This window comes from Stegodyphus dumicola, chromosome 10 (assembly GCF_044657685.1).
Source record: "Stegodyphus dumicola isolate Sdum_Otavi_A_Nest chromosome 10, ASM4465768v1".
In the NCBI taxonomy this organism is placed as follows: Eukaryota; Metazoa; Arthropoda; class Arachnida; order Araneae; family Eresidae; genus Stegodyphus; species Stegodyphus dumicola.
In genome coordinates, this window is record NC_140777.1 from 23232674 (window position 1) to 23253819 (window position 21146).

The 21146-nt window shown below is 30.1% G+C and overlaps 1 protein-coding gene across 4 annotated transcripts in view; it reads left to right on the forward strand.

Annotated features, from left to right (window-relative positions):
- LOC118195384 (peripheral plasma membrane protein CASK-like) overlaps positions 1–20382 on the forward strand; it is a 312734-nt gene extending 292352 nt beyond the window's left edge. The window contains exons 8-11 of one of the 4 annotated variants that reach the window (XM_085824783.1): positions 2071–2154; positions 7630–7735; positions 8946–9067; positions 16976–20382. In XM_085824783.1, the coding sequence (XP_085680909.1) occupies positions 2071–2154; positions 7630–7735; positions 8946–9067; positions 16976–16981 (318 nt within the window). In that variant the 3' untranslated portion in view covers positions 16982–20382. The remainder of the gene's footprint in view (positions 1–2070; positions 2155–7629; positions 7736–8945; positions 9068–16975) is intronic. The other 3 variants (XM_085824782.1, XM_085824780.1, XM_085824781.1) reach the window with 3 other exon arrangements.
- The last annotated feature ends 764 nt before the right edge of the window (positions 20383–21146 follow it).

The following is a 21146-nucleotide window of genomic DNA, read 5'->3' on the forward strand; positions in this document are numbered from 1 at the left end:
CATCTGAAAGAACATCAGATTCTAAGTTCGAGGGAGAAATGGAGACATGTTCCAGAATCATTAAATTTTGCTGATCTTCCAAGCAGCACTTTCTTCCAAGCAGTTCTGCGAAGAAAATGTTACAGTGAAGATAGTGGGAGAGCCTTGATTGGTTATATTTATCTACTGAGAAATGATGTTTTTCAGATCTTGTGAATGAAGTTCTTAATAAATGGAAGAAAACTTGTTTCATCTTCAACTACCTGTTTAACTATTCAGATAAAAATGTAGATACTGATTGGTACTAACATTACTTTGCACAGTTTGAGAAAACTGTGCATATAATTTGCTGGACTTTAAGATATTTTTTGAAAATTGTAGGGGGAGGGGAATTAAGAAAACAAGGTCTTGATGCTAAGCTGAGAAAAGAGCAGTAATGATTATTTAAAGAAAAGCGTTCTTAGAGGAGAAAGATAAAAAAATTGGAAACACTAACAGTTCATAAAGATGATGATGATCTCATCAAATTTAGAAGAAAAATTGCCTATCAAGAAGACAGCCATTCTTTTACAAGAGCTGTGATTCTCCCTTCTCAAAACCAGGTTGTAAAATTTTCAATATTTTCTTTCCATAAAATGCATATGTAGGGACTCAAATGTTACTTAATCTTCTGAGGAAATGTTTCTGGATCTTAAATGGAAGAGAAATTGTGAGACTGATTCAACAGCAGAGATTCTGCTAGAGATTTCTTGTGAAATGACTAAGGGTGTTCAAGCTAAAATGCAAAGAATGGAAGTTTCTCATTCAAAAGTGTCTCAGGCATGGAGTAGTTAGGCCCTGCGAATCCATTACACAAACTGTAACAGCTCAATCTCGAAGAGGTTCCAAAGTGCCTGAAAGACTTGATTTGTAACACGATTGATATTTGTTAATTTGTGAAGTCTTTCAGCTCAAGGTGGGAGGATGTAGAAAACTGAATTTTAAATTTATATCGATGTAATGTTGTCAGTAACTCCATGTATATAATATTTGTAACTTTGTAATTCTGAGTCTGGCAACTGGAGAATGTATTCTTATGTTTTTGAACTGAACGGGAGAATTGTCTTCATATTCTTGGTTAGCTGTCTTAAAATATAAACGTTGTAAATTATTCATGTTACAAAGAATTAACAGAGTGGTGTGTAAATACATTTTACCTTATTTGAGTTTTGAGTATTAGGAATATCGATTTATAGTTGAGTTATAAAATCAGTATCCGGCAGTTGGTAATGGTTAATTCTTTATAAAACAATTCTATAGGCTTATATATATATATTATTATTATTTTAAGTGCTGTTAATATTGTTCTAAGTTTGCATTTTATCAATGCAAATAATAAATCTAAGATTTGATAAATATTTATCAGAAAATGTTTCTCCTTGTTGTGCTATGAATTTCATTTTCAAGCTCTGCTTTAAGAGTTTTCATAGTTATTTATGGTATGGTTTTATTGCAAAATATAATCAAAGAAATAAATTTAAATACTAAAACTTTTCTTTTGCTGAAATCTCAATTTTAATTTGATTAAATTACATTACTAATACAAATCTTTGTTGAGAATTTTATAAGAGGAAATTCATAAAGTAAGTTGCTTGCCTTCCAGATATACTTTTTTTAGTTAGATCTATTATGAATCGTATTTATGCCAATAAATTTGCTTATTATTTTTCCAAGAATGTGTTTCTTTTCTTTGCCAAATTAATAAATTTAATATCACTTACAATAATAAAAATGAACTTAATATTTATAAAAATTTCAGTTATTTTTCCAGAAAATCTGATATGATAAAGATGCTGATATTTTTCTTCATGAAAGTTTAACCATACAATTTATAAAATTTTATTGATTAGCTATCTCTCTCTATATATATGCATTCTTCAGAAATGAACTATATATGGAAAAAAATATTTCAGAAAATGATATAGTTCTGTGCTCAACATGTTTCAAAAGAGAGGATTATTTTATTACTTAGGGCAGATAAAATTTATTTCTTCCTTGAGCATGTTAAACTTTATTTCTTATTACTGTTTTAACAATTTCCTTTTATTGTAGGAGAGAGAATTATGTGCCCCAAAAATACATCTCCAAGAAACTGTGGATGAGCTTAGTAAATTTAATGCTAGGAGAAAGTTAAAGGTATGTTTAATTTTTCTTCCATTTGCAATGTCAATTTTAAATTATGTATTACATTTTATGAGAAATGAATTTATTGGTTGTTTTATAAAAGTAATTTAGATCGGTATTGAAACGGCAATTGCACCAGAACTTTAATTACTCAAATTTTGATGATTCAAAATTTTATTTAGTTGAACTTAATATTTCTCATAAATTTCTCAGTGTGTTGAATTTCTTTCATCTGAAGTATTTAATATTTTTTTTTTTTAATGACGCTGAATGCATTGGTTTTGCTTTGCAATATCGGTAAACTGAAATCAAATTTCGAGAGCACAGAATTCATACTCAAAAGCTGCAGTACAAAGCAATTTGCATTTATATTGTTTTTTGGATCCTTTGAAAGCACCTGTTTCACATTGTTAGTATTAATAATATCTACTTTCAGTCAGAGCAGAGCTTAAATTGTGCTAAGAACCTACCAGAGCCCGGCTCAAGTACTTTCTCAGTTTTTGAGGTAGATTGTAATCATACATGAAGCACACCTGAGCTCTAAATAAAAGGGCTTTGCACTTGTTTTATGTAAGTGAAATATAATTTCGGCAAAAAAATTATTTTAATAATAAGTGTTCCTTAAAAGTCTATTTTAATTTATAAATGCATGCCTGTTATTCTCTTGGGAAGAAACATTTTGACAGAGGTTGAAATTTTTAAGGAAAGACCCCCCCCCCCCCTATATTTCAAAGACTTATTATCTAGGTAATGCAATGAATTTATGAAATCGGGTAAAACATTTCACTACTGAAAGTACTAAAAGTGACTACTTTTATTGTGTACGTTTGGCACTAGTGACTTTCCAGTACATATCTCTTACAGAATTAATGTAACCAAAACGGGAGACAAAAACTGTCATTTTTGCAGACCTTATGCTTGTTCTCATGTTGTTATTGGATTTTTCCCAAGCTGCATTCTGCTTATCAGCTAGAATTCTATAGGCAATGGCATGGCAGTCAGAAAGCTTTGGATTCTTTTCTCTGTGTCTTCGAAGCTACACTTCTCCGTTAAAATTTCTTTCCACACTCTCATACTGTTTCTAGCATTCTTTGTATCCTTATTAGTGACGCTTTATTATTTTCACCTTTTTTCGATTGGTGTACTGTAAAAAGAATGGTTTTTGTTTTATATTCAGGGCTTAAATTTAGATAGAGGCCAGCTGAGCTATTTCTTAGTTTTTGAATGAAGTTGTAAGTCTAGCCGGAAGTCCAATATTTTGTTTCTTTTATTTAAATATTTATAAGAAATTTAATACCTTATTAAATTTTTAATCATATCTTTATATTTGATTCAATTTTAATTTAATTATTAGTTATTTTTGTCCTTTCTTCATGATGGATGTCCTTTCTTCATGATTCTATAGGGCTCCAGCACAAAGTTAAACCGTGAGTACATGACAATTCAGCATTTGTAATAGATGTACGAAATTACTCTGATAAATTGTGCTAATTGAAAATTAAGGAAAGCTGAAATTAATTTCAAAAGTACTCTTTATATTTTTGAAAAATTTTACCTTATATGGTATAATGAAAATTTGTATGTAACTGGTATGGTTTGGTTCTTCAGTTTTGCAAATATAACTATTATACTATTAAAATATATAATCAGTTATTTATAGAAATGGTTCGCAACACAGTATAAAATCTAAAATCTGGGAACCACCAATCCAATAAGTAATAAATATATAAATAAAATTAAAATAATAAGAAAAGTTGTCTTTGCCATGTACTAAATGGAGAATATAATACTCAGCAAAGGAAGGCAGGTGGGCCATAAATGCCATTTTTCTCTCCAGCAACTGAAAATTCGTGCAGGCATGTCACTTTCAAGCAGCTGCTGGCTAGGGAATGGCTCATGCTCTGGCCAAGCATAATGAATTGATTGACATACTGATGTTAGCCAGAATAACACTTTCAGCCATTGAGTGCTGAAAATACAGATATTGATAATAAATAATAAAATTTTTGCTGAAAACACAGATATTGATAATGAATAATAAAATTTGTGCTGAAAATACAGTTATTGATATATGCCTGATGTTCTCTAGGTAGATAAGAAAATGTTATTAGATAAAACATTATTACTTTGGTTCTGAGTGTTACATTTATTACCAACATATGATTAAAATATTTTCTTTGAAGATTTGAATGATAGCATCATTAAAGCATGAATTTTGTTTAAATATTCACATTATGTTTTTGCATAGTACTTCTGCTGTTGAGAAGAAAAACTTTATTATGAAATGGGAAAAAAAGTGTGAATACATATGTATTAGTGCAACCACAGTAATAGAAGTCGTCAAATATTCAGACTGTTCCAAACCATGCAAAATAATAATTCTTCCACTTTAACAAGCAATGTCATGATTTCCATATGTATTCTTTTTGTTGTATCCAAATTCTAACAGTTTTTATAGACTATTTTTTTTGTTTGTTTTAAGCTCAGCTTTAAAATATGCATTTATGAAATTTCTCTCTGAGAAAGAAACTGTGAGAAAATTTCTGCAGGAATGCTGTACTTTCCCACAAAATCAATCAAGGAAAAATTATTTTGAATGTGTTCTTAAAGCTATCATCAAGAAGTTTGCATCAAAACAAAAGAAACAAAACACCAGAACAAAAAGCACTTGCAGTGGGTTTACTGATTGATTTTCAGCATATATACCTAATTAAAAATAATATATATATATATATATATATATATATATACACACACACACACATATTGCTATTATAAATCATTGTTCTTTTTTGTGAAAAATGGCCTAACTGTGCGAATGTGGTTGCAGCAGTAGGTCATGAAAGGTGAAAATGTTTAACTTTGATTATTATCACTGTCAAGTGAATGTATCCCAACTAGATCTCCATGAGAATCGTGTTTCATGATGCTCTCTTTATCTTTCTTTACATAGGAATTTTTTAACATGAATTTACAGTTAAGAAATGAATTGCATTACTTAGGTTATTTCAACATTTCTTGTAGTTGGAATGATTTTTATCAGTAAACTGCAGAATGTGTGTCTTGCATTTCAAATATATTTTTATGCATATTTGCATAGAATCTGATGAAGATTTTTAGCACAAATCATTAAAAGTCTTGGTTAACTTAAATTTTTTATTACTTTTCTGCTGTCTTGAATTTTTGGTTTATATGATTATAGTCCAGCTGTATATTTTTAATTCAGGTGCATGCATTCAAAGCTGTTTTCTGCATTGATTTTTATTTCCATTTGCAATACAATTCTGTTTATCAAAACTAATTAGTGTATAGCAAATTAAAAAAAGTTTTCCAATAATCAATAATTAGTATTTTTTATATAAAATAATGAGATGACTCATTTTGTATTTAGTTTTGATGAACATTCTTAAAATACATTTCGCATAAAACTATATAAACTTCAAAAATTAATTTTTATTTGAATTTTTAGTTTGTCATTACAGTGCTTTATTAACTTTTGTTTTTATTATAATTACCTTTTGTAAACATATGAATTAATGTTCAATAATAAGTTAGTAATACATATGATGAAAATTAATTGTGATGTAATTTAAATGTATGAGTATTTATACAAAAGAGTACAACTTTTAAAGAACATGAAATTAGAAACTAACAATATTTCATAAATAACTATGCCTCAGTTTTTTAAATCAATTTTAGAATATTATCATCGTCAATGGTAATCAATTTTTTAAATGAACTATGAAAAAGTTTTAGAATTTGTTGAAACTTTTGGAATTTCAACTTACAGTGGTTTGTTTGTTTAAGAGACATTTTTTAATATAAAGACAATCTTAATTGTAATCCATCAGTGAACTTCGGTTACCTAAAAACCATCTTCGAGACTTATTTACCTGATTCTACCACACCCTACTTTATCAGGCCCTCCAGCGGCCAAGTAGTAAAGTCGCTGAATACTGGTAGTTCGGTCTGAAGTTCGAATCCCACAAATGGGTTGTCTGCATGGGCGTTTTCGTGGTTTTCCTCGTGGGTAAATATACACGAGCCAGTTTCCCTTAGAAAAATAGTCCTTGAGGCTTTGCCATAATTAAAAAAACTAATGATTTTAATATAGCATAGTCTGGTTAGATAAGATTTTCCTATATTTTAAAGGCAAGATTTCTTATAAAAACATTTTCATCTGTAGAATTTTAAAAAAGAGGCTGTTTGATGTTTTAAATTAAAATTTGAATTTTCTTAAGCATAAATTAATTTTTATAAAATTTTACATGGAACATAGAAGTGTGTTTTTGTACGTGTGCTTCAATATTTTTCCATGTACAAATATAATTAGCCAGATTTCCATTTGGTACTTAGTTTGTGTGCTTCTTCAAAAATTTAAAGAATTCCTAATTTTTTTTAAGCTGAAAGTACGGTGAACTTTCTTAAAGAATGTCCTCATTCCATATGATATTGATTTTCTGTGAAGGAGGTTTTCTTATAGAGGTGATGTTCAAAATTTATGTTTTTTGATGCTAGAAATACTTGGAACGTTCAAAGATAGTCACCTTACGAAAGTGATCTTGTTGGTAAGGTTCAATACACATTGAAGTTTAATTATCAGTTACTTTCTAATTATGTGGAGGTATAAAAATGCTGTAATTCATAGTTTTGGATATTTGTATTATAACAAAATAAATGTAAAAATACCTTTGAACTATAATTTTATTCATAAATTTGTAACTACATTAAGTGGTAAATGTTCTTACAGTAAAAATCAAGTGCTAGTATGCAATTTAAACTTTCCTTTTCTTTATGACTTTATGTGGCAGTAATATGAAATTCAGGACACTTAAGTTTTATATTTCTAAATCAAAATTTAATTTTAAATTAAAAGTACTGGAGCGTATGGAAAGCTGTGAAAAAATGAGATAAATAAAATAGTAGTAATGAATGGTAAGTAATGAGTAGTTAAAAATAAATATTCTCAGAGTTAAAAAAAGTAATTAAATTTATGACAAGTAGAGAAATAATGAATAAAAATATTGGCCTCATTGTAATCTGACTTGAATTACAATTTTACTCAAAAACTGAAGTGCAAGCCTAAATATGGGTGACCTGTTAACAATATATATTTTTTACAGTCATAGAGTATTTCATTTTCATAACAACAAATAATTTTTTCGCTGAGCATTATTCATAGCCATAGCTAAGGTTTTCAGCGCCCGAGGACAACTGAAGATTTTTGCGCTCTCTTCTGTATGCCAAGAATGAAAAATATTTCATTCTAAAATTTGGTAACATTAATTTGGCACCCCATGGATGCTGTGAATGGGAAAAGATGTTCCCTATTGCCCTACCCTAACTAAGCTACTGGCATTAATCAGTATGCAAATAATCCCTGCACATATTTGTTCTTAACTGTTATAATTCATGTTGATAATATGTCATTATTTTGAGTTAATGCTGCTTTATATATTATGTGTATTTTTTTATTTGCTTTTCAAGGGAGCTGTAATTGCTGCTATTTCAAGTCCAAAGTGGACAAATTTTTATAATGATCCTTCCATAGATAAAGTATCAGATTATGACCTTGAAGAAATAACATCAGCAGGTGTGTTTTTAGCTTTCTTTATTCATTAATATAATAACTATATTAGATTTTTTTTATAAAAACATTCACCTTAAAGCTGGAGTCTTCAAATTATCTGGACTTTGGAATACAATTAAAATTAAAATTATTTTTTATAGAGCTCTCTAGCACCTTCAAAAAAAGAAAAAGGGGAAAGCACTGAATATGCATCAATGTTGAGTAAATGTTAAGGAAAACATTATTTCATCTCAGTTTGACATACAAAAAAAGGCTTTAAATTACTGTATGTAACAATAAAACGCTTTAATAATAAATTACTTTAGATAAATTCCTTATCTTAGGTAGTGCTGCCATCTGTTGGTAGCTTTGAAAATGAAGATGTTACAAACAACTTCATAATTTGTACATGTTATTAAAGTTAATAGAATTTTAAAAGTAACTTTTTTCCCTAATTCTTTTTCTCTTTTGATTATTTTAATTCAACAGTTTTCAATATAAATTGTTATTAACTAAAACAGATTTCATACAGATTAAATGTCAGTATTTAGGATCAGAGAAGGTAATATTTCAATATTTATAACCATTTATTATAAAATTTTCTCTCCAAGAGATTGATTTTAATATGTCTGTTAATTACAATGAATTTTTCTTGTTTAGTTTTTTAACAAGTGATAAATTGCTGTTTCAGAATCTAGATTACTGCTAATTTTTCTCAGTATAAAATTTTGTCTGCATCAGTGTAATATTTATCTCAAAGTTATTCGTATGATTGCCTATTGCAGTTTTATAACATAACATAACAGCCTATTTTAAGAATATATAGAATTACGAATGGTGCATTCGTTTAAATTGTATCAAGTAAATAGGGAATTAGGCTGAAAATTTCTTTTGCACTATAAGAATTAAATGTGTACAAGTTATAGATTTTCATAATGAGTACTGTGTACTTAATAAGTAAATGTTAATTTGCTCCTTTCTTTCATTAAAATTTGTGAATACTTTGATAATTATGCATACACATTTTTAATATTATTATGCTTGTAAAATGTAAATGCTTGTAAATGCTTTCTAAGTAGACTAAATAACTATATTATATTTTATTTATTATTTTTATTTAATATTTTAAAATTTACTTCATTATAAATTGTTATATGTTTGTAAATATTTTATAATATGTATTTTCATAATTGACTAATGAAGTGTGAGTGAGGTTTATTGTTATTTCACAAAGGAGCAGTGTCCATGGTATTGGATAGTTTAGATGATATACACTGCCTGACAGAATGTCCACCACATGATCGTGAGTTTCTAATGTCTGTCCTGGATGATACACATCTTCATGCATTGTTAGATGTGAGTACTTATAACATCATGTATTTACTTTAAATGTTTAAAAATGTGTGAGGCGAAATGTGTTTTTCTTACGGCAGCATAGGAGTTTTGCAGAGATTTAGATTCATAGAAATGGTAAGAATTTTATATTCTGGTTATACTTTTTGAGGAAAAAGCATATGTGTAATAATTTAGGATGTGGAGAGAGAGAAGACACAAAGAATTTTTATCATGGCTGTATACATACAGAGAGGTAGATGGTGTTGGCATAAAAAAGTTGCAGATGGTACTGGTATAAAAAATGCATATTTTATAGTAAAACAATGAAACCTGCTGACAGACATAGCTATAGATTTAACACATGTTATTTTTGGACAAACTATTTACTAAGATACATTATCTGATTCATATATCATTACGGGTGCAATATGCTCTCCCCCACTGTTTTTGAAGCTTAGCACATCTTAAAACAATGGATGATACAGAGAGGCATAAGTCACTACATGTTAGCTGCAGGCAAGCTGTTCAAAAAATTCTCACCAAATTTGTTACCTCAAGAACTATTTATTACTCGGAAATAACTATCTGTATCTCTTTAGTTATTTATGACTCTACAATAATTAAATAATTCCTTTACTCATACTCTCAAAATGAGGAAAACAAAAGTTACACTAACTCTCTAAAAAGAACAACATCATAGTATGTTGCCATTCTCTGAAACATAAACTGTTACAAAACATAGATAATAATAATACGAATAGATAATGAATAAAATCACCTATAGAGTAAAAAGAAAATGATTACATCTGCTTGAAGCTTGTGCAATATTACTCCAAAGCTGCAGTTACAAAAAAATATAAACAAAAATATTAGAGTCAAAATATTGTTCATCCTCCCACCTTGCAATATGAAATTCGGGATTGAGTATTGCAAAATAATAAAAAATTAAACATTGTTCTCACAAGTCCAATCGATGAGGAACTCTAATTGTCCTTCCTGATTTGGTTATCGTGGGCGATTTTAAATGGGTATAGATTATTCTATTTGTTTCTACAGGTACATCATCAATTGGAGATTGCTCTACAGAAATATTTTCGCATGGTTGACTTCCACTGAATTTCGATGGAAGTTCCTTGGCAGTCGATAATTCCAAAGGATAAAGATTTTGTACAACTCTTATGACTTCTCCATTTTGCACTTCTTATAAGAGGATGATCACTTGGCAAAATAGCAGGAGTTCTGAACTCAAATGTATCTTCTATTTGAAATATCGCTGTTTTAGTTCTGATGATCCCACAATCAATGAATGGATTAAGACTTAAAATCCATTTATCTTCTATTCCATTAAAGGACTCATTTTGTATTAAACGAATCAAGATATTCTCTGCTTCATTTAACTCAGATACAGTAAGTTCATCCTTTTTCTTGTTTTGATGTTTACAGTTGTAAACAAAACGACACATCCACGCTACCAGTCTGATTGTCTTACGATAACTTGAGAATCTAGTATCAACTATTTCACTAGCATTAAGATTTATTAAGGACGAAATAATCCTTTTCTTTTCCTCAAGAGCTATTTCTTCTTCATCAGCACTAAAATCTTCTTTTGGCCATTTTCAGGTGATAAATATAGCCATTTAGGTCCTTCCCACCATCTGGATTTAATTAAATAAGAAGCAGAGCATCCTCTACTGGGCAAATCAGCAGGATTCAGTGATCCTGGTACGTGCCTCCAGGATTCAATAGAAGTCAGTTGCTTTATTTCCTTAATTCTGTTGTGAACAAATACGTCCCATACTTCATTTCTCTGTATCCAAGCTAGCACAGTAGACGAATCTGTCCAAAAACAAATATCATCAGCTTGACATTCAGGTATTATGCTGGATGCTAAACGTGCATATATTGTAGCTCCAAGAAGTTCCAATTGGGCTATTGTTGTCTTTTTCCTTCCGCTGGGTGCAACTCTCGCTTAGCTTGCACCAAATGAACTTGAACCGAATCTCTTGTTTGTACTCGAACAAAAGCCACAGCTGAATATGCAAGTTTACTCGCATCACTGAAGAAATGAAGTGAGATATTTTCAATCTCACGATTACAGTTTCATTCAAACATTTACAAAATTGCGATTTTGAATTTGAATCAACTTCTTAGTCCCAAGATAACTTAACTTCCCATAGGTGCTGAAGTAAAAGTTTCGGCACAAGAGTTACGGGGCAAGCTATTCCTAAAGGGTGAAATATTTTGTGTGTAGTAGCTAAAATCTCTCTTTTAGACAAAATTTCTGGTAGACTGTAGGTGATGTTAGTAATATTAAGGCAAAGGTAATCTCCACATCGTTCCCAAATCATTCCTAATACATTTGTGGTACTAGAGTTGTTATTTATTGGGTTATTTATTGGGTACTAGAGTTGTTAATTATTTGTTGGGTCACTATATTCCCAACCACGTAATTCTAGCTTTCTTGTAGCTAAAGTATCTGAAACAACTTGTATAAATTGTTGCAATTCTAAATCATTTTTCACACTCGCTAAAGAATTATCTACATAAAAGCTCTTCTTCAATTGCTCAATAATACCCACTTTATACTTTGGGTTTCCATTTAGTTGTTTCAAAGTGGAGTCTAGAAGATGGTGAATTACAGAAAATAGCAAGAAAGGGCTGCTTGTAATTCCAAATACTACCCTACAATGCCTGTAATACTTCAGTTTTCCATCAGTTCTATACCATAATCTTAGATAGTCTTTATCCTTAGGGTTGAGACTTATTTGTAAGAATGCTTTTCGTATATCTGCAGAAACTCCTATTCTGTTCATTCGGAATCTATGAAGAATTGACGGAATCAGTTCGATAAGGTTCTGACCTTTTCCTAGACAATCATTGAGACTAGGGGATCCCTTTTGTTTGGCTGATTCGTGTAGTACTATTTTCTTTTACTACGTGTCGATGTGGTAGATAATGGCATGTTACATCAATTTCGCTTTTTGGTACTTCTTCTATGATGCCTTCTTGTTCCCATTCACTAAAAACTTCTCCATAAGCATCATAAAGTTTCTCATCTTTTAGTCGTTTTACTGTAGAAGCTAATCTCTTTACAGCTAAGTCATAGTTATCTTTTAATGGTAGATGGTTATCAAGCCATGGCAAGCTGACTTGAAAACGCCTCTCTTCGTTCACCTTTACAGTAGACAAGAAATGATCTCTTGCTTCTTCTTGAAGTTCCAGTTTAATTTTCTTCTCTGATGGATCTAGAATTCCAAGTGAATCTAGAGACCATAGGTCGGATATCAATATTTCCTTATTCAACATGGATGTGACGAGCAGTGCGGAATTGTCCGAGATCTCACGCATACCATTTTTCCCGAAAGGAGTCCAACCAAGTTTTGTTTCTATAGCAGCAAGGCCTGAAGTAAGCAATTTAAATCCTCCAGTCATCAACTTGCCTGCAATGTCAGCACCAATAAGTATTTCTATTGGTCCATTACTATCGTCGCATACGGATATATTGTTCTCTTTAAGCTCTTGAATCCACTTGCCATTAGCAACTGGTGGTATACTTCCACAAATAATATCTTGGTTAAGAGCTTTGAAGTTACAATGATAAGTTCCATCCATTTTAGACAAGAACACTGTAAAAACATCGTGGTTTATGACATCAGTACATGACCTACCAAATAATGAATGGCTCAATCTTTCTTTAGATGTACTTTCAAATTTCATTTCATCTGCAGTGCTTTTTAAAATATAAGATCTCTGTGAAGCTGAATCGATAATAGCACGGGCCTGGTGCTCTCTATCTCGCCCTTTCAATGTAACCGTTAAAGTTTGCAAAAACACATTTGTTGTTCTCACCGAATTGGCGAGGGATTCATCTCGTTCAGGTACTGCATCCGTATTTTCATCCTTATTCGTGCTAACAGGAACTGGAGATTTTGATTCAGTTTGAATATTTCTACATAAAAGTATGTGGTGTTTCTTCCCACAAATCACACACGATGTTCGTTTTTTACATTTAGCTATTACATGTTTTCTGTCTAAACATAAAAAGCTACTGCGACTATTTAGAACTGCTTTTTGCCTTTCCTCAGACGTCATCTTTCTTGCTTTAACGCAATCACCAGATGCATGATTTCCAGCACAAAAAATACATCCAGTTGAATTTTGTTCAGATATTGCTATTAGAGTAGAAGCAGAAGGTGTTTTGGAAAATTCTCCATGGTTTTTGAAACCAAAGTGTTTAGCATTCCCAGGCTTAGGGGTCTGATATTTAGTAAAAAGCACTGAGTAGCTATAGACACTCTCTCTTCACCTTCAATTTCATCGAGCAAAAATGAAAGCAAACCATCTAAATCCATGCGATGTGTTGACGCATTTTTCTCTTTTTGCTCACTACTTTCATATTCTTTCTGACTGCGATTAATAACTCGGAATCTTTGCCATGCTCTTAATGTATCATCCGGCAATTACGATTCGACTAGAGGATATAACATCGCCGCATATTTATCTCTAGCAACACCCAGAACTTCTAACGCTCTTAGTTTCGATTCTAAGTTATCATAAAGTTTTCGTAATGAAAATTTCTGCTGAGAGTTTTTTAATAATACTAACGAAAGTAGATCTCTAACATAGACTACTATAAGAAGGTCTTCTATCCCAAAACACGATTGCAGTTGTTCTAAAGCTTTACTATAACTTTCGCCACCGGGCGGAAAGCTTTTGATTAACTCTTCAGCAGATGACCCTTTTTCCATAGACTGCAATAAATATGCAAATTTATCATGATCATCTAAATTGGGATCATTATCGATCTTTTTAAACTGGCCCAAAAATCCTAACCAGCTTTTAATATTCCCATCGAAAATTGGAAGTTTAAGCTAGCATTTTGAGTTAAGCTTTCATTAACAACAGAACCATTTTCCTTTTCAGCTAAAAGCGAAACTAATTTGCTTTCTACTATTCTCCACTTATCAATATAGCATTCTGACTCATCAAACTCATTATTTATCACAGTTTCATCTTTTTCAATTTTTATCAATTCTTCTCTATAAGTCTGTTCTATTTCAATCATAGGTTTTGCTTTGTCCTCAACTAATTTAAGTTTCGAAATTTTTCCATCTAATGATAAATCATTTTCGTTCTTCTCAAAATCATTTAAAGCTTTTGTAAACAATCTCCTAAATTGAGATCATTTGCACTTCAAAACATCCATTATAAATAAACGAAAGAATTCTATAAATAAACGAAAGAATTCTACTTACAGATAACAGTCCAGTCAGCGGACGCCAAATGTTCAAAAAATTCTCACCAAATTTGTTACCTCAAGAACTATTTATTACTCGGAAATAACTATCTATATCTCTTTAGTTATTTATGACTCTACAATAATTAAATAATTCCTTTACTCATACTCTCAAAATGAGGAAAACAAAAGTTACACTAACTCTAAAAAGAACAACATCATAGTATGTTGCCATTCTCTGAAACATAAACTGTTACAAAACATAGATAATAATAATACATATAGATAATGAATAAAAACACCTATAGAGTAAAAAGAAAACGATTACATCTGCTTGAAGCTCGTGCAATATTGCTGAGAAGCTGCAGTTACAAAAAAATATAAACAAAAATATTAGAGTCAAAATATTGTTCACAAGCAAGCAAAGAAGTGCTTATGCATTCTGAAAAAGCAATAGAGATTGTCAAAAGGTTTTGGTTTCAATTTAAATCTTATTCAATGTTTAGTTAAAAGGCATTTGCTCTGCAGGCGTTATACAAGATCATTGATGCAGTTTAGATTGATATATTCTTAGTAATTAAGACACAATAACATGCTGAATAAATACTAATTCAGAAGTCAAACAAAAATCAGCGTTATATTTACAAAATTTTCACAGGACTAGTTTCGATGGTTTTACCGAACCACCATCCTCAGCTGCAAAACCACAAATGAACAAGATAGGAAATAATGATTAGATGAGATAAGAAAGCCTGGACAAGAATAAGCAAGTGGCGCCATCTGTTGGTGAAACCAGTACTAAAACATAATTTCTTTAAAGGCCGAAGGCAAAGCTGGATTGGAATTAGGATCGTTAACTAGAACAGAAAGATTTTTATGAATGTGAAATGCCTCTAGAAAATCCAGTTCTCCAACGGAATATGTTTTTTGAATAATTTTGGCAGCAGAAAAATTGAAAGTTTGATTTTTGGACCAACAATGTTGAGTAACAGAAGACTTCTGTGTTTCCTTTTCCTAACATATGCCTCATGTTCCTTGATGTGAAATTTTAAGGCTCTCTTAGTTTGGCCAATGTAAATTAAACCACACTGGCAAGGAATCCTATAAATACCCCAGGAATTCATATCCAGAATGGAGTCCTTGAGTATGGAACACAGAATTTTATTTACGGGAGAATAAACGACCCGAAAGTTAAATTTCTGCAAAATATGTACAACTTTATAGCTAATTGATGGAAAGAAGGGAATGACAACAGGATTACAACAGGATCTCCTAAAACAAGAGTGTTCCTTTTAGTGTGTTGAGATGAGAATTTTTTAACTACTTGATTAATAATGTTGGGTGAAAAGCCCCTGTCAATAGCTATTGCTTTTAAATAATTTAGTTCTTCATCAAGGGCTAGTTTGGAGGAGCAAACTTGAAGAGCACGGAAAACATAGGAATAAAATGAAGCTAACTTTTGTTCAGTCAGATGACATGATTTAAAGTGTGGTGGAAGGCAAACCGTTTCCATCAATTAGCTATAAAGTTGCACATATTTTGCAGAAATTTAACTTTCGGGTCATTTATTCTCCCGTCAATAAAATTCTGTGTTCCATACTCAAGGACCCCATTCCGGATATGAATTCCTGGGGTATTTATAGGATTCCTTGCCAGTGTGGTTTAATTTACATTGGCCAAACTAAGAGAGCCTTAAAATTTCACGTCAAGGAACATGAGGCATATGTTAGAAAAAAGGAAACACAGAAGTCTTCTGTTGCTCAAAATTGTTGGTCCGAAAATCACACTTTCAATTTTCCTGCTGCCAAAATTATTAAAAAAACATCTTCCATTGGAGAACTGGATTTTCTAGAGGTATTTCACATTCATAAAAATCTTTCTGTTCTAGTTAACGATCCTAATTCCAATCCAGCTTTGCCTTCGGTCTTTAAAGAAATTATGTTTTAGTTCTGGTTTCACCAACAGATGGTGCCACTTGCTTATTCTTGTTCAGGCTTTCTTATCTTATCTAATCATTATTTCCTATTTTGTTCATTTGCAGTTTTGCAGCTGAGGATGGTGGTTCGGTAAAACCATCGAAACTAGTCCTGTGAAAATTTTGTAAATATAACACTGATTTTTGTTGTTTGACTTTTGAATATTCTTAGTAGTTATTATTTCTAGGATAGAAAAAGGAAATGTGCAAATTACAGTGAAGAGTTAAAGGGCTATTGCCAATTAAAATTGGAAATTGCAGTTTTAATAAGCAAGAAGAAATACCCAATATACTTATTTCATATTATTTTAGGTGCATGATATGATTTTTATCTGTACTATAAAAGTAATTTATAGTGAAAGCTTTATATTATTTGCATATTCTTTGGCATCATTTTGAAATCATACAGCATGTTTAAGACTGCCCTAGAACTTATGTGCAAAATATAATTTGAATAATCAATTTAATACATAAAAATATGTTATTATTGAAAGAATTTTTTCTCAATAGATAAATTTCTGTTTCTAGAATAATCATGTTTCTTGAAATACTGGTTTTATATGTAGTGTATAGTAATTTACAAATGCAGAAAATCTTGTATTGTGAATAAGTTGGTCTCTGAATTTGCAAGGCGAGAAAATTTGTTTTATTAGTTTTAACTTAATAAATGATTAATCCCTTGAAATGTAAGTAGTACACATGAACTTTGTATATCAAGGATTAATAAAATTGTGTCCTTGGAGGAAGACCATGGAATTGAATGGGAATGAGGAAGTCCTTCTAAAGCTAAAGGAGAGATATAGCCAGGAGCTAATAATCACTGTTAGACCTGCATCACAAGCAACAGCAACTGGAAAGAGATCTTATCTGAAAAGAGGAAGGGATAGAAAAGTCTTTCACTTTAAATTAGATCAGGAAGATAGGTAAAATATGGAAAAGAGGGCAAAATTTTGTGGAAAGCACTGCACATATAAAATATCAGCAATGTGAACAAAGAATTTCTTTAATGACAATGCAATAACACATTTGAATGAAATCAAAAAGAGAAAAAAGAAACTGTCATTTTAAAATTCCTTGTCAAAGACACATAAAAACTAAATGATCCCAATGAACCAATAGGTTGCAAGGGTTCCTGTAGTTAGCTGTAGTTCATTTCAAAAGCAAAGCACGGATTAATTTGTTTTTTGTATTTTTACTTTATATTTTGCTTTATCATTTTCATATAAATGTTATTTAGTTATGAAGCGAATCATGTGAGTTTATTTTTTATGGGAAAATTTACTTTGGATGTGAGAGCTGTGGATTATAAGCATGCTGTAAGAACAAATGTAAATGCTTGTAAATCAACATGCCATTAACCTTAATTGTTTATGTTTTAAAGAAATCATTGCTGGAAAAACTTTATAATGTAAAGTTATTTTGCTTGGGATCTCTAATATGTTTCTTTGTTCTTTATCATTATATTGAAGGGACATAATGAACTTTTAAGACATATTTTTGTTGAAATCACCACAGAAGAATGCTGATTTTAAATTCTGTAAGAATAAATTATTCTATCAAATCGTCTTAAATTTATGTAATTCAAAATTTTCATATTTCTAGTACGGTTTCATAAAATTCAAGAACATTATGCAGTATTATTTCAGTCCAAAAGAAGCTTTTATAATTTGATTGGCTCAGAGGAAAAGAGACACAAGCCATGAAGTGATAAAGAATGCATCAAAATCTTTTTCTCTGAGAACTGTGATTTGTAATCGCACTTACCAAGACTTCATATATAATGCATGTAATGCATTTTTGATATGAATATTTCATATATTCCATGTAATATCAGAAAAAATTAATGGGATACTAAGACATTTCTTGTGATTTTAAATGAAAATAATGTGAATGAAGATGAGACAAATATTATTTAAACATAAAAACAGATCACTACTACCTTTTCACATTCATTCTTCTTTCATAGGACATAAAATGTTGAAAGCAATTTACTTGGTTAAAAGTCTTCTTTTACAGAGACACCTAAATACGTACAACCATTTAGGAATTTCATTTTGCTTATATTAAAAAAAAAAAAAAAAAAAAAAAAAAAAGAAGTATGCTATTGTGGCATTTTGTCGTAAATATAATAGAAGACACTGTGTGCTTCCTTATCATGCAAGAAACATAAATTTGAAAGAAAAAAAAAAAAAAAAAAAGGGAGTTTAGTTTTTAATAATTTTTTTAACCTTCTTTCCACTTCTTTCCTTCTATTTGATTTAAATTTATTTTATGAATAAGATAATGTATTTATGGCCATTATTTATGGTAATGAAATTGCTGTGAATCTTTACAAAAGTCTATGTTCACATGCATTTCAGAAAGCAAGAGTAGAACTCTTTCTTCCCCCATGTTTGGCAAATTTCCATTTTTTTAAAAAATTTAGTAGATCAGAATGGTTATTAAAGATTTAGAGAATGCAATGAACTGTTATATGTTAAGAAATATGTGTCTGTAATAGTTTTTTGATTTTCTGCATAATAATATTTTCATTTATAAAAATAGTATAATATTATTAAATTTAATAAATTAAATGGGTGGTATAGAAATTCTTATGTTTTACAAAGTAAAGCAATATTATAAGGCTTGGTTTCTAGTGTATTTTAAATAACAGCAAGGAAGTATTTAAAAAAAAAAAAGAAAACCTGGACTCTTTTAATTTAATGCAAATTAAGCTGTCCTCATAGTATATAAATAATTTATGATCATGGTTTCAGTGCAGAAATTTCACTTTCAGAACTTTTCATTCTAAATAGTAGAATGGAAAATGCTATTTTGCACTTCTTTGTAATAACATTTAATGGATCATTTTCGTATTCCCAATTGCTTTTTGTGTAAGATATATTAATTAAAAGCTTTATTATCAAGTTTCTTTGGACTTTAATAAAAATGCAAATTTCTGTTGCTCTCAGAACTTATAATTAAATTTAGAGAAGGTTGATTTTTAATCAACACTTAGAGCTAATTTATATTCTTTTATCATAAATAGAAAAGGTTTTTTTGCTATTCTTGAATTGCATGTATTGGACTATTCTTGAATTGTATCTGTTATATCTGTGTGCATTAGAAATGAAGCCTGATAATAATTATGTATGTTTCTGTTCTTTTTTTTTTTATGATTATAAATAAATGTCAAATATTTGATTTCATTAAGTAGCAGCAGTTTCTGTTATTATTACTTTTATTTTATTTATTTTAAAAAGAAGAAAAACTTTTATCTAGCAAACTTGAGTTACTAAACTAATAAAACATTCCCAAACTGCAAATTTCTTTTATATAAAAACATTGTATCATATTTCTTCAGCATTTTGCTAGATGTGCTGTATTATACCAAGAAAATCAAAGCCATAGGAATAGCAGTTAGTGCAGTATGTGTTACCAGTGCAGCAAGATGGACTTTTAGAAGTCTGTAAATCTATCATTGATTTCAGAGTAATGATCAATTTATTATAGCCACAATCTGAGCATAAGTGGTGCATGTATTTGATAAGACTGCACCACTTAAACAGATGATCAGTCTATATATTTCTATAGCTTTCCTACTTGGGCATTACTGTGTGCATTAGAAATGAAGCCTAATAATAATTATGTATGTTTCTGTTCTTTTTTTTTTTATGATTATAAATAAATGTCAAATATTTGATTTCATTAAGTAGCAGCAGTTTCTGTTATTATTACTTTTATTTTAAAAAGAAGAAAAACTTTTATCTAGCAAACTTGAGCTACTAAACTAATAAAACATTCCCAAACTGCAAATTTCTTTTATATAAAAACATTGTATCATATTTCTTCAGCATTTTGCTAGATGTGCTGTATTATACCAAGAAAATCAAAGCCATAGGAATAGCAGTTAGTGCAGTATGTGTTACCAGTGCAGCAAGATGGACTTTTAGAAGTCTGTAAATCTATCATTGATTTCAGAGTAATGATCAATTTATTATAGCCACAATCTGAGCATAAGTGGTGCATGTATTTGATAAGACTGCACCACTTAAACAGATGATCAGTCTATATATTTCTATAGCTTTCCTACTTGGGCATTACTGTGTGCATTAGAAATGAAGCCTAATAATAATTATGTATGTTTCTGTTCTTTTTTTTATGATTATAAATAAATGTCAAATATTTGATTTCATTAAGTAGCAGCAGTTTCTGTTGTTATTACTTTTATTTTAAAAAGAAGAAAAACTTTTATCTAGCAAACTTGAGCTACTAAACTAATAAAACATTCCCAAACTGCAAATTTCTTTTATATAAAAACATTGTATCATATTTCTTCAGCATTTTGCTAGATGTGCTGTATTATACCAAGAAAATCAAAGCCATAGGAATAGCAGTTAGTGCAGTATGTGTTACCAGTGCAGCAAGATGGACTTTTAGAAGTCTGTAAATCTATCATTGATTTTAGAGTAATGATCAATTTATTATAGCCACAATCTGAGCATAAGTGGTGCATGTATTTGATAAGACTGCACCACTTAAACAGATGATCAGTCTATATATTTCTATAGCTTTCCTACTTGGGCATTACTGTGTGCATTAGAAATGAAGCCTAATAATAATTATGTATGTTTCTGTTCTTTTTTTTTATGATTATAAATAAATGTCAAATATTTGATTTCATTAAGTAGCAGCAGTTTCTGTTATTATTACTTTTATTTTAAAAAGAAGAAAAACTTTTATCTAGCAAACTTGAGCTACTAAACTAATAAAACATTCCCAAACTGCAAATTTCTTTTATATAAAAACATTGTATCATATTTCTTGAGCATTTTGCTAGATGTGCTATATTATACCAAGAAAATCAAAGCCATAGGAATAGCAGTTAGTGCAGTATGTGTTACCAGTGC